At 43.3% G+C, this 13989-nt stretch overlaps 1 protein-coding gene across 4 annotated transcripts in view; it reads left to right on the plus strand.

Moving 5' to 3' along the window:
• Positions 1-13989, plus strand: part of DYNC2I1 (dynein 2 intermediate chain 1) — a 66088-nt gene that overhangs the window by 21223 nt on the left and 30876 nt on the right. For all 4 annotated transcript variants that reach the window (XR_013814312.1, XM_079786358.1, XM_079786359.1 and 1 more), the window contains 2 exons: positions 10982-11192; positions 13569-13671. Coding sequence is in view for 3 of the 4 variants with exons in the window: in XM_079786358.1 (XP_079642484.1) it covers positions 10982-11192; positions 13569-13671 (314 nt within the window). In the remaining variant the exon portion in view is untranslated. The remainder of the gene's footprint in view (positions 1-10981; positions 11193-13568; positions 13672-13989) is intronic.

Consider the following 13989-nt stretch of genomic DNA (forward strand, 5'->3'; position numbering starts at 1 on the left):
ACTGCATCCAAACATATGTATATGCATGTATATAGGTGTGTATACATGTATGCACATGTGTATGTGTGTGTATATGTAGAGCATATATAATACACACGTCCTCATAGTCTAAGCCTGGGAGTTTATTTTGTTAGTTTGTTTGTTACTTTTTTGTTTTATATTCCACATAGGACTGAAATCACATGGTTTTTGTCCATTTTGTCTGGCTTATTTCACTTAGCATGATACATTCAAGAGCCACACATGTCACAGATGGCAGTATTTCATCTTTGCTTATGTTTGAGTTGCATTCTATTGTGTACACGCACTATGTCTTCTTTCCCCAATCATCCATCGATGGACAGGTGGTCTCCATGTCCTGGCTGTTGTGAATAATGCTTCAACGAACATAGGGATGCATATATCTATGAGTGTGTTTTCATATTTTTAAATAAATAACCAAAGTAGGATTGCTGGGTCATATGGGCTCTCTATTCCACACAGTTTTCACAGTGGCTGCACCAATTTGCATTCCTGCTATCAGTGCCCAGGGTTCCCTTTCTCCACACCCTCACCAACACCTGTTATTTGTGTCTTTTTGATAGAACCATTCTGACAGAGATGAGGTGGTTTCTCGTGGTTTTGATTTGAATTTCTCTGTGATGACTAGTGACATTGAGCATCTTTTCATATGGCTGTGGCCATCTGTGTGTTTTTCTTGGAAAAATGTCTATTCAGATCTCTGCCCATTGTTTGAGCAGACTTTTTGTTGTTGTTGAGTTCTTTATATATTTTGGATAGAAATCCTTATTGGAAGTATCATTTGAAAGTATCTTTGATACATATATATTAGTAAATGTTATGTCTTCTTGATGGATTGTCCCCTTTATCGGTATAAAATGTCCGTCTTTTTATCTTGTTATCTTTTCTGTCTTGAAATCCATTTTGTCTGATACGAATGTGGCTTGGCCTGCTTTTCTCCGGACACTGTTTGCTGGGAGGGTCACCTCCCTCGTTGAAGCCGGTTTGCGCTGCAGCTGTGGCGGTCTCTGCCAGGCAGCGTGCTGGTGGGTCTTGTTTTTTCATCCACGAGTTCAGCCGTTCATGCTTGGGGCGACGCCTGGTACGTGAGGACTTCCTGCAGCCCTTTCCCCGTGTGTGTCCCGGCCGCTCTGTCTCCATCGTGTCTTTCCCTTTCCTTTCTGTCTGCTGTTTCAGTCAGGTGGTTTTCTATGATATTTTTCTTCGTTTCCTCTTTCTTAATGCTTTGGGCCCAGCTCTGGATTTTGTTTTGTGGTTACCATGAGGTTTGTATAAAATATCTTGTAGATGGAGATGTAGTCCTTTTTTCTTCTGCTTAGCACCTCCATCCCCTTACACAATCCAGTCCTTTTCCTCCTCCTTTCTATGCTGATGTTTTATGGTGCGTTCTTAACAAATTGCAGCAGCTCTAGGTACTTGTCTTGCTGTTTTTCTTTACCTTTGTTATAATTGTTTAGTGCCCTATTCTGAAGTAGAGGTGCAGTTTCCTGCCTCTGTCTGTCATCCCACTCACAGTTTTTTTTAAAAAAAATATATTTTATTGATTTTCCACAGAGAGGAAGGGAGAGGGATAGAGAGCTAGAAACATCGATGAGAGAGAAACATCGACCAGCTGCCTCCTGCACACCCCCCACCGGGGATGTGCCCGCAACCAATGTATATGCCCTTGACCGGAATCGAACCTGGGACCATTCAGTCCGCAGACTGACGCTCTATCCACTGAGCCAAACCGGTTTCGGCCCCACTCACAGTTTAAAAAAAATTTTTTTTTATTGATTTCAGAGAGGAAGGGCGAGGGAGAGAGATAGAAACATCAATAATGAGCAGTGATGGCGAACCTATGGCACGCGTGTCAGCACTGACACGCGTAGCCATTTCTGATGACACGTGTCCGCTGAGGCGGCCGCATGCCGAGGATGAAACATTTGCTGCTCCTGAGGATGAAACATTTGCAAAATAATGTTTTTTCCTCAAAGTGACACACTATCCGAGTTATGCTCAGTTTTTTGGCGAAGTTTGACACACCAAGCTCAAAAGGTTGCCCATCACTGATAATGAGAATCACTGATCGGCCACCTCCTGCACGCCCCCCACTGGAGACCGAGCCCGCAACCCGGGTATGAGCCCTCAGCTGGAATCGAACCGTGACCCCCCAGGCTGCGGACACTCCATCCACGGAGCCACACTGGCAGGGCCCCTCACAGTGTTGCTGCTGCTGTCTTTTTGCTTCAGGTGGAGGAGCCCCTGGTGATGCGGTCCGAGGTGGTGAATGCCCTCAGCGCTCGGTGTCTGGGGAAGCCTTTGTTTCCCCATCAGCAAAAGGATGACTTCGTGGATTTCTTTTCCTGGGCTGGTGGTTTCTCTCTTTCCATATTTTGAGTATATAGTTTCACCCTCTTCTAGCCTGCAGGGTTTCTGCTGAGAAAGACGAAGGTAATTGAATGGAGTTTTCTGTCTTTTTGTTCCCTGGCTGCCTTGAGAATTCTTTATCATTAACTTTTGACAGTTTTAATACAAAGTGTTTTGGAGAAGTCTTTTTGCATTGAGATAATTAGATGTTCTGTTGGCTTCTTTTTTTTTTTATTGTTTTATTTTTTTTATTATTATTTTTTTTTATTGAGGTATTATATGTGTACATATCTTACCATTACCCCCCCCCCAACCCCACACCCACACATGCCCTCACCCCCCAGAGTTTTGCGTCCATTGTTTATGCTTATATGCATGCATACAAGTCCTTCGTTTGATTTCTTATCTACCCCCCCTCTCCCTAACTTTCCCCCTGTAATTTGAAAGTCTGTTTGTTGCTTTAATGTCTCTGTAACTATCTTTTTGTTCATCAGTTTATAATGTTCTTTATTATCCATAAATGAGTGAGATCATGTGGTATTTTTCTTTCATTGACTGGCTTATTTCACTTAGTATAATATTCTCCAATTCCATCCAGGTTGCTGCAAATGATGAGAATTCCTTCTTTTTTATGGCAGCGTAGTATTCCATTGTGTAGATGTACCACAGTTTTCTGATCCAGTCATCTGCTGACGGGCACCTAGGCTGTTTCCAAATCTTAGCTATTGTAAATTGTGCTTCTATGAACATGGGGGTGCATATATCCTTTCTGATTGGTGTTTCTAGTTTCTTTGGATATATTCCCAGGAGTGGGATTACTGGGTCAAATGGGAGTTCCATTTTCAGTTTTTTGAGGAGACTCCATACTGTTCTCCACAGTGGCTGCACCAGTCTGCATTCCCACCAGCAGTGCACGAGGGTTCCTTTTTCTCCGCATCCTCGCCAACACTTGTCGTTTGTTGATTTGTTGATGATAGCCATTCTGACAGGTGTGAGATGGTACCTCATTGTTGTTTTGATTTGCATCTCTCGGATAATAAGTGACTTTGAGCATGTTTTCATGTGTCTCTTGGCCTTCCTTCTGTCTTCTTTTGAAAATATTCTGTTTAGGTCCGTTGCCCATTTTTTTATTGGATCATTTATCTTCCTTTTATTAAGTTGCATAAGCTGCCTGTAGATGTTGGAGATTAAACCTTTATCAGTGCTAGCATTTGCAAATATGTTCTCCCATGCAGTGGGCTTTCTTGTTGTTTTGTTGATGGTTTCTTTTGCTGTAAAAAAGCTTTTTATTTTGATGTAGTCCCATTTGTTAATTTTCTCTTTAGCTTCCATTGCCCTAGGGGCAGTGTCAGTGAAGAAGTTCTTTTGGCATATGTCTGAGATTTTGTTGCCTGTGGATTCCTCTAGTATTTTTATGGTTTCCCGTCTTATGTTTAAGTCCTGTATCCATTTTGAGTTTATTTTTGTGTATGGTGTAAGTTGGTGATCTAGTTTCATTTTTTTGCATGTGTGTGTCCAATTTTCCCAACACCATTTATTGAAGAGACTGTCTTGATTCCATTGTATGTTCATGCCTCCTTTGTCAAATATTAATTGAGCATAGTGGTTTGGGTCGATATCTGGATTCTCTATTCTGTTCCATTGATCTATATGTCTGTTCTTGTGCCAGTACCAGGCTGTTTTGAGAACAGTGGCTTTGTAATATAGCTTGAAATCTGGTATTGAGATCCCTCCTACTTTATTCTTCTTTCTCAGGATTGCTGCGGCTATTCGGGGTCTTTTTTTATTCCAGATGAATTTTTGGAGAGTTATTTCTAGGTCTGTGAAATATGCTGTTGGTATTTTGATGGGGAGTGCATTGAATCTGTAGATTGCTTTGGGTAGTATGGACATTTTAATGATGTTGATTCTACCAATCCATGAACATGGTATGTTCTTCCATCTGTTTACGTCTTCCTCTATCTCTTTTTTCAGTGTCCTGTAGTTTTCCGCGTATAGGTCTTTTACCTCCTTAGTTAAGTTTATTCCTAGGTATCTTAATTTTTTTGGTGCGATGGTAAATGGGATTTCTTTTTTAGTCTCTCTTTCTTTAAGTTCACTATTGGTGTATAGAAATGCCATAGATTTCTTGGCGTTAATTTTGTATCCTGCTACATTGCCGAATTCATTTATTAAGTCTATTAGTTTTTTGATGGAATCTTTTGGGTTTTTTACGTACAATATCATGTCATCTGCAAATAAGGACAGCTTCACTTCTTCTTTTCCAATTTGGATGCCTCTTATTTCTTCTTCTTGCCTAATTGCGGTAGCTAATACTTCCAGTACTATGTCAAACAGGAGTGGTGAGAGTGGGCATCCCTGTCTTGTTCCTGTTCTTAGGGGAAATGGTTTTAGTTTTTGCCCATTGAGTATGATGTTTGCTGTGGGTTTATCATATATAGCTTTTATTATGTTGAGGTATGATCCTTCTATTCCCACCTTGTTGAGAGTTTTTATCAAGAAAGGGTGTTGGATTTTGTCAAATGCTTTTTCTGCATCTATTGATATGACTATGTGGTTTTTATCTCTCAATTTGTTTATGTGATGTATCACATTTACTGATTTGCGGATATTGTACCATCCTTGCATTCCTGGGATAAATCCTACTTGGTCATGATGTATGATCTTTCTGATGTATTGCTGGAGCCGATTTGCTAGGATTTTGTTGAGAATTTTGGCATCTATGTTCATGAGGGATATTGGTCTGTAATTCTCTTTCATTGTGTTGTCTTTATCTGGTTTTGGTATTAGGGTGATGCTAGCTTCATAGAAGGAGCCCGGAAGTGTTCCTTCCTCTTGAATTTTTTGGAATAGTCTGAGGAGGATAGGTTTTAGTTCTTCCTTGAAAGTTTGGTAAAACTCTCCTGTGAAGCCGTCTGGCCCCGGGCTTTTGTTTGCCGGAAGCTATTTGATGACTGCTTCAATTTCTTCCATAGTTATTGGCCTGTTGAGCTGTTTAGATTCTTCCTGATTGAGTTTTGGAAGGTTGTATTTGTCTAGGAATATGTCCATTTCCTCCAGGTTGTCCAGTTTGTTGGAATAGAGTTGTTCGTAGTATTTTGTAACAATCCTTTGTATTTCGTCAGGGTCTGTTGTTATTTCACCTCTTTCATTTCTGATTTTGTTTATTTGGGTCCTCTCTCTTTGCTTCTTGGTGAGCCTGGCTAGAGGTCCATCAATCTTGTTTATCTTTTCAAAGAACCAGCTCTTGGTTTTGTTGATCTTTGTATTGTTTCTTTGGTCTCTATGTCGTTTATCTCCGCTCTGATCTTTATTATTTCTTTCCTTCTGCTTACACTGGGCTTTTCTTGTTGCTCTCTCTCTAACTCTTTGAGTTGTTTGGTTAGGTAATTTATTACCATTGTTTCTTGTTTTTTGCAGTAGGCTTGTAGAGCTATGAACTTCCCTCTCAGGACTGCTTTCGCTGTGTCCCATAGATTTTGGATTGTGTTTTCATTGTCATTTGTTGCCATGATGTTTTTTATTTCTTCCTTGATGTCTTTGGTAACCCAGTCATGGTTTAATAGCATGCTGTTTAGTCTCCATGTGTTTGATTTCTTTGGGTTGTTTTTATTGTAGTTGATTTCCAGTTTTATGCCACTGTGATCTGAGAAGAAGCTTGATATGATTTCTATCTTCTTGAATTTGGAGAGACTTTGCCTATGTCCTAACATATGGTCTATCTTTGAAAATGTCCCATGTGCACTTGAGAAGAATGTATATTCTGTGGCTTTGGGGTGAAATGTTCTGAAGATGTCGATTAATTCTATCTGGTCTAGTGAGACATTTAGGATTGATGTTTCTTTGCTGATTTTTTGTTTAGAGGATTTGTCCAATGGTGATAGTGGGGTATTGAAGTCTCCTACTATAATTGTATTGCTGTCAATCTCTCCTTTGATATCTTCCAGGAGTTTTTTAATGTATCTTGGTGCTCCTGTGTTGGGTGCATATATGTTTACCAGAGTTATTTCTTCTTGTTGGATTTCTCCTTTTAGTATTATGAAGTGGCCTTCATTATCTCTTGTTATGTCCTTCACTTTGAGATCTAATTTGTCAGATATAAGTATTGCTACCCCAGCTTTTTTTTCATTTCCATTCGCCTGGAAAACCTTTTTCCATCCCTTTACTCTCAGTCTGTATGCGTCCTTTTTTTTGAGGTGGGTTTCCTGTAGACAGCAGATATATGGGTTTTGTTTTCTTATCCAATCTGTTACCCTGTGTCTTTTGATTGGGGCATTCAATCCATTTACATTTAAAGTTATTATTGATAGGCACTTATTTGTCGCCATTTTTATTCTATACCCCTGTGTTCCTTCTTTGCTTCCTATTTCTTTCTTTTTTTTTTTTTTTTTACAGCAGACCCTTTAGCATTTCTTTCATTGCTGGTTTGGTGGTGATAAACTCCCTTAGCCCTTTTTTGTCTGTGAAGCTCCTGATTTCACCTTCAATTTTGATTGATAGCCTTGCTGGGTACAGTATTCTTGGATTGAGACCCTTCCTTTGCATGACTTTGTATATTTCATTCCATTCCCTTCTGGCTTGATGAGTTTCTGTTGAGAAATCAGTTGCTAGTCTGATGGGGGTTCCTTTGTATGTAACTGTCTGTCTCTCTCTGGCCGCTTTTAAGATTCTTACTTTGTCGTTGGTGTTTGCCAACTTAATTATAATGTGCCTTGGCGTCGGTCTTTTGGGGTTCATTTTGCTTGGAACTCTGTGAGCTTCTTGGATTTGTGTGGGTTTTTTCTTCCCTATATCAAGGAAGTTTTCTGTTATTATTTCTTCTAACAGGTTTTCTATTCCTTGCTCCGTTTCCTTTCCTTCTGGTACCCCTATTATCCTTATGTTGTTTTGTTTTGTGTTGTCCCGAAGTTCCCTTAGGCTCTCCTCATGCTTTCTAATATTTGTTTCTAGAAGCTGTTGTAATTGGGTATTTTTTTCCATCTTGTCTTCTAGCTCACTTATGCGGTCCTCTGCTTCTTCTAGTCTACTCTTGATGCTTTCTATTGAGTTCTTTACAGCAGCGATGTCATTTTTCATTTCTTCTTGGTTCTTCTTCATTTCCTCTTGGTTCTTACTCATATTGTCGAATTTGTCTTCCATCCTTTTCAGCCACCTTATGACCATTTCTCTGAATTCTTTCTCTGATAGGTTGTTTGCCTCTAGGTCGTTTACTTCCTTTTCTGGTGATGCCTGCTTCTCTTTCCTGGGGGGGCTAATTCTTTGTTTCCCCATGGTCTCTCTTCTCCGGATGTCTGGTTATATAGTTCTCTCTCTCCGGCGTTGATTTAAAGGTACAAAATACAACACAACCAGGCACAACACACAAGGCACTAAACAGAATTGTATTCACGATATTAATAACCTCCAATAAAGGTAACCACCAGAGAAAGACAAATTAGGGAATAGGAGTGGAAGAGGGAGAGTAAAAAGAAAGAACAAAAAAAAAAAAAAGAGTGTGAATCTGAACTTGGGAGAAGAGCAGTAAGAAAAAAGAAAAGAAAAATGAGTAAGAGAGGCAAGAACAATACTAAGAGAGAAAAGGGGAACAAACTATATATATGGGGAGTAGACTCCACTAGAACAACCACTAATCCCAGCAAATTCCAGCAACACGAGCCTGGAGATTAATACAAACTGCAACAGCAACTAATATCAAGTGAGGCAAGAGAATACAAAAGTAATAAAAAAAAAAAAAAAAAAAACAAAGCAAACAATAGAACCAACCAAACAAACAAAAAGTATAATCAAAACAATCTCATAAAAAAAGCATAAAAATTCAATCTAATCAACATTCAAGCAAACAACAACAAAAGGCCAGAGAGAAAAATAATTTTTTTAAGGGGAAAGGTTAGGATGAGAGTGATGGCAAAATGTTAGCGTTGAGATAGGGTAAGGGAAAGATGCAAATAGAATGTAGGACACTAATCCCAAAATAAAAGAAAGAGAAAATCTAATGACATTTAAAAAAAAACAAAAAAAAAAAGTAAAATAATAGCAATAATAATGCTGATTGAAAATAAAAATGTAATAATTAAAAAGGTGAAAATCGAGGAAAAAGAAAAAAAAATTTTTTTCTTAAGTAAAAGATGCAAAAATTGAAAATAAAAAAATTAGAATAAAAAAATTGAAAAAAAAAATTGAAAAAAGAATTAAAAATTAAAAAATAGGAAGACTAAAATGTGCAGTAGCGGCTGTCATTCACTTCCTCTTTTATTCTGTTTGGTATGCCTGTTTCCCAGTCTGGGCGGTATTTCAGTTCAGCTTCGTTCCTCTGCTCCTCAGTGTTGTAAGCCAGTCCTGCTTTTTAAGCCGGTCGTGTCTTAATTTCTCGTATTTATTTTTGATTACACCAGAGACAATTAGTGTTTCAGCCCCTGGGTGGCAGTGTTTCTGAATTGACTTCTGGGCCTCTCTAGCTTTTTTTTTTTTTTTTTCCCCTCTATGGCACTCACTACCGGTTTGTGGAGGTGTGTGCCTCACAGCTGCCTCTCCGATGGTCACACCCAGCTCTGTTCCCAGGTTCCGAAAAAAACAACTTCCCCTGCAGTCTTTCAGGGTTTTTCCACCTGGGCTTTCCTATGCGTTGGGCTTAGTAAGCAGAGTCGGAAAGAGCCCAAGTATGCGGACAGTGGGTCTGTGCGCCAGACTAAGGAGCCCGCACTCCTTTGAAAATTCTTAGTCTGATCCTCCTCGTCAGATTAAAATGAGTTGATTTTAAGAGGTCACTTCAGTTAGCAACTCAGAGGACCCCTTCCACATTCACGGATCACGGCAGCTCCAACTGCCGCCGGTTTTTCTAGGCACAGACCTCCCGGTTCCCGCTGGTCCCGCGGCTCGCGCGCTTCCCTCCCACAGCGGGGATTAGAAACCACACCTTATTTCAGGCGAAATCTGACCTTTCCGTGGTTCAGTGAAGGGTTCCTTTGAATCCGAATGTTTGCGCCGATAGGGGACCGGTGTTCTGGTGCTCGCAGCTGTTCAGTGTTTGCAGTTGTCGCGGAAAGTCAGGTTTCCAATAAAATCCTCCTTTCCTTGCAAGATGGCGAGGCGCCCGGTGAGCCCGCAGCTCCGGGAGGGAACCCAGCCCCTGTCAATGCTGTCTCTATGTGGTCTCCACTTATGTCCTTGGTTATCAGGGTTCTCTCCAACTAGTCTTCAATTGATTTTTCAGGAAGTTTTTCTGTATTTTAGTTGTAATTCCACTTTGGTCCTGGGAGAGTGTCAGTGTAGCTTCCACTTAATCCGCTGCCATCTTGGAATCGCCTCTGTTGGCTTCTTGAACTGGAATGGCATTTTCTTCCCTGGGTTTCAGAAGTCCTCATGGACCCCCTCTCTGTCCTCCTGGGAAGCTCATCATCCTTGTGCTGCCCTGCTAATGGGGTCAGGTAGTGCTTGTATCGTTTCTTTATTTTTCTCGCTCCTAGTTCTCTCTCTTCTCCCACCTGAATCTTTTCTAGGTTCTGTCTTGGAGCTCACAAATTCTCCTTTCCCTATGTTCTGCTCTATTTCCAGTCTCTCTAATGCATTCTTTATCCCATTTATTGAGTTCTTCAGATCCAGAATTGGTTTGGTGCTTTTTGTAGTTTTGGTCTTTTTGGTAAAGTACTCCTTTTGCTCATTAATTTTCATTCCTGAGCTTATTGAACTTCCTTTCTGAGGTTTTCTTGTATCTCATTGAGTTTCTTCATGACCGCGATCTTGAATTCTCTGTCATCTGAATCCGGCATCCCGTGGCTCTGACTTGGGTTCTGGAATTGTCATGATCTTTCTGTGACCATGTTACCTTGTCTGCTCATGGTGCTCGATGGGTTGTTCCTTGGCTGGTGCAGTTGAAGTCGGAGTTCTTTTCTTGTTCAGGTAGGTTTGAGCCTGACAGTGAGCACCCTGGTGCCGAGAGGACGCTCTTCTGTTCTCCAGCAGGTGGCGCTGTAGTGCAGGCTGTGGTTTCTCTCACCTGTGCATGTAGCACCTGGTGGCCAGGGTGGGGGGTGTTCTCGCTAGGTCTTGGGGCACCACCACTGTGGTGGGGGGACGTGGTGGGTGGGGGTAGCTGGGTTTGCTGGCCCACAGCACTGCCCCCTGTTGCTTGTGGCCACAAGAAATTGTAGCCAGGAGGCCACAGTGCGTCTCTGCTGCTGTTAGGGGAAGGGAGCGGGTTCTTGGGCAGCAGTGCTGCCTCTGCCCTCTCGCCCTTTGCTGGGTCTAGTGTGGAGGTCGCACCGCGACCCTCCCCTATTATTGTGTCAGCTGGGGCCACAGTAGCCACTGAGCGGCATCTGCAGACACCGTCCCCGCCCTTCACTGTCCCGCCTGCCCTACGTCTCCCACACGCCCCCGCAGATGTGCTGATGCGTGGGTCTGGCAGCGTGTTTGTGAGCTAGCCGAGGAGCCTGGGCTGGATGACACATGTCTGCCGGTAACTGTAAGGGAGATACAAACAAAGGCGTCTTCTTGATCCGCCAGGAGGCTGACGGCGACTGTCTAGTTTTAAATGATAAACTGCATGTTTTGCTTTGTGTTCTTTAAAGTCAATTTGTCTTAAAGTTTTAAAAAACATGATTATTGTTTGTAGGACTATGAAGATGACTTTGAGGTTTGTGATGATGATAGCACGAATGAGCCAGAACCAAGTGAGAAAATAGAAGAACTTCCTCCAGCCAGAAAAAAGGAGATACAAGAAATTCAGAACGCCATCAACGCAGAAAATGAGCGGGTTGGCGAGCTGTCGTCGAAGCTGTTTCAGAAGCAAGGTCGATCGGAGCGTGAGAGGGAGCCAGGGGCCGGTACGTGGTGGGGCTGCTGTGTGCCCCCGGGAGCTGGCCTGGTCCCTGTGACCCCAGCAGGCGGCACTCAGAGACCAGTGTGCTGGCCAGTGTGCTGCGGGTGTCTGCAACGGGCGCTCAGACAGCCTCTGCTCGGGCCGGGGCCGGGCGGGCCGGGGTGGCTGTGCACGGTCAGTGCAGAGGTGCTCACGTGGGCCACGCCCTGCTCGTCAGTCTGCCCGCCGATCTCGTGTGTCCACCCAGGAGGCTCAGAGGCATCCGGAGCCGGTGCAGCGGGGAAGGGTCAGAACGGGGCCCGCTGAGTGTGTCTCGGGGTTTTCTTTATGACATAGAATGTGTTTTGCTCAGAAATTCTTGGCATTTTGTTATAATAATGATACTTGTAAGAGCAGGAGTAAATATTTTTAAATTATAGGGAAAAACTATGACATCTTGATAAATTCACACTAAAATTAATACAATATGTCAACTAGGACAATATTAAAATTATTATTGGATGATATGCTACTCTAAATCATCTAGTAAAACAAATCGTAAGTATTAGGTAAGTTAATTATGACTGATAGTTGATGCGATGCAGTAATCCAGTGAAGGCTGGGCAGGTGGTTTTGCCCTCACAGCGGTGCCTGTTGCGGAGGATTATAGAACATTCTCCCAACGTGCAGCTAAATGCATCTGAGGCGGTGGTGACGCTCGCTGCGGAGCCGCAGGTGTGGGGTCGGGGGCCTGCTGTGGTGTTGCTGAGATTCTGTAAGATTTTATCCTGAAATTTCTGGTTTTCTTAGCAGAAATTTGAATTACCTTCTTAAAAAATTATTCATGTCCTTCATTGTTTCGGTAACTATGGCCTTTACTAGCTCGATTGACAAGAATTGAGAACCCCCATTAAGACGTTACTTTGTTGTATTTTTTATTTGAAAGAAGTATTCACTCTGGTGACACTGCTGCCCAGACAGGTGTCGCTGCCCTCCAGGACCCGCCGCACGCGGAGCCAGCCTGGCCCCGCAGAGCTCGTCCTCCTTGTGGGAGGGGCCGTGGAGTGGCCTCGATGGCACTGGCGCTGTCACAGGCTGTGTGATCCTGAGCAGGACCTTACCCTCTCTGTGCTTCAGGTTCCTTCCTGTAAAACAAGGGCAAGGCCTTCCTTAGGCGGTGCGGGTTGATTCACTAGGCTGATACCTGTGAGGTGCTCCCAGCACCGTCAGCATGTCTTCAGCAGTGACTGCCAGTGCCGACAGCCACCGCCACTTGGCCTGAGAGAGGACTCATGCCCGTGTCCTGCTGCCCAGCCCCAGCTGTCCTCGTGTTATTCCTGTGCACTGCCCTGCCGCACCTGTGCTCACTGTCCTAGTTGCTTATAAACTGCACACCTGCTCCCTTCTCAGGGCAATAGGAAAGCATTTTCCAGGGCACGAGGTTATGCCGAGGTATTTGAAAGCGTTTCTAACCTCTGAAAGGTGAACTGTGTACTTGATTGGTGAGGGTGTATTTCCCGAGTGCTGACACGTGGCATTTGCGAGCCATGGCAGGGTGTCGGTCGTTATTCCAGCCTTAACCCTGTGCCGTGAACATCGTCCAGTTTCCTCATTGTTCAGCAGGCTCCTGGCATCTGCATGTGCATACAGCTGGCAGAACTCGCTCGTCCACACGGCCTGGTTCACCCTCGTGCCACGCTGTCCTGTGTGGATGTCCCGCAGCACAGGAGAAAGGGGCCCTGAACAGCCTGCTAAGGGTCACAGCGGGGTAATGGCAGAGCTCCCAGCCAGCATCCCACGCATTCCCGTCCGCTGGCCCGGGGATTCGATAAAACGGCATGAGGGCATGAGAGACCATTGAAATAAACATTTGAACAAACAATCGTGGCGGTAAATCGGCACAGGAAACCACAGAAATCCTTGGAGGGCAGAGGAGAGTTGACATCCTTTGTGCGGAGGAGGGCAGTGGGCGGAGCTTCCACCAAGACCCCCTTCAGTCTGGGCACTGCCTTGGACCTGAGCCTGTAAAGGGTCAACGTTAACTTGCCTCCCCCTCTGTTTTAGCTGCTTGTCTGTTCGTGTCCCAGCTCCCTGACTAGAGCATGCATTTTGAAGGGGCCCGGGGAGCGTGGGGAGGAATGTAGACTGCATGGTATAGTGGTTCTGAAATATTTCTAACTCTCCTGTGTGATTGGCGCATACACAGTAAGTTTTGCTTTGTTGCCTGAAAGTTTTACATGAAAGTAGCAGAGGCGGCCTCTTAAGTGCTCGTGAGCGATGTTTATCAGTATATTAGTCATGGGCCATAATTTTTAAATATGCTGCTAATAGTTTTACGCTTGACATTTTTTGCTTGAAATAATTTGTTTCAAAAAAATTGTTGTTGTTGTTTTCTGTACAGACGCAAACAGTTCACCTTCCAGAGCCCCTGTTTGTGGAATTTTTGTGGATTTTGCAACTGCCTCACAACGCCAAAAGAGTCGGACTCAGGCCCTTAAGCAAAAGTAGGTGTCCTGGGAATTGGCAGAAGGTATTATGGAGTTTTAGTGTATTTTTCTTCAGTATGCTTTTACAAATAGAACTTTTGTTTCACTACTGACTGTACATTCTTTAATCTGTGCTGTGTTTCTCTGCGTCACTGTCATGTTTGAGCAGGCGTGTGCGGGTCCAGATGCTCAGCATCTAACGCGCTAGATTTGGACTTACCTGGGAGGCACCCTAGTTTGGCTGAGGCAGAATCCCGCTCACGCATATCACATGAATTATTCTGGGTCAAAAATTATATATAGAATATTTAAAAAGAAAACTTAAAAAAATCAAAG

Source organism: Cnephaeus nilssonii (genome assembly GCF_951640355.1).
Source record: "Cnephaeus nilssonii genome assembly, chromosome: 12".
Taxonomy (NCBI): Eukaryota; Metazoa; Chordata; class Mammalia; order Chiroptera; family Vespertilionidae; genus Cnephaeus; species Cnephaeus nilssonii.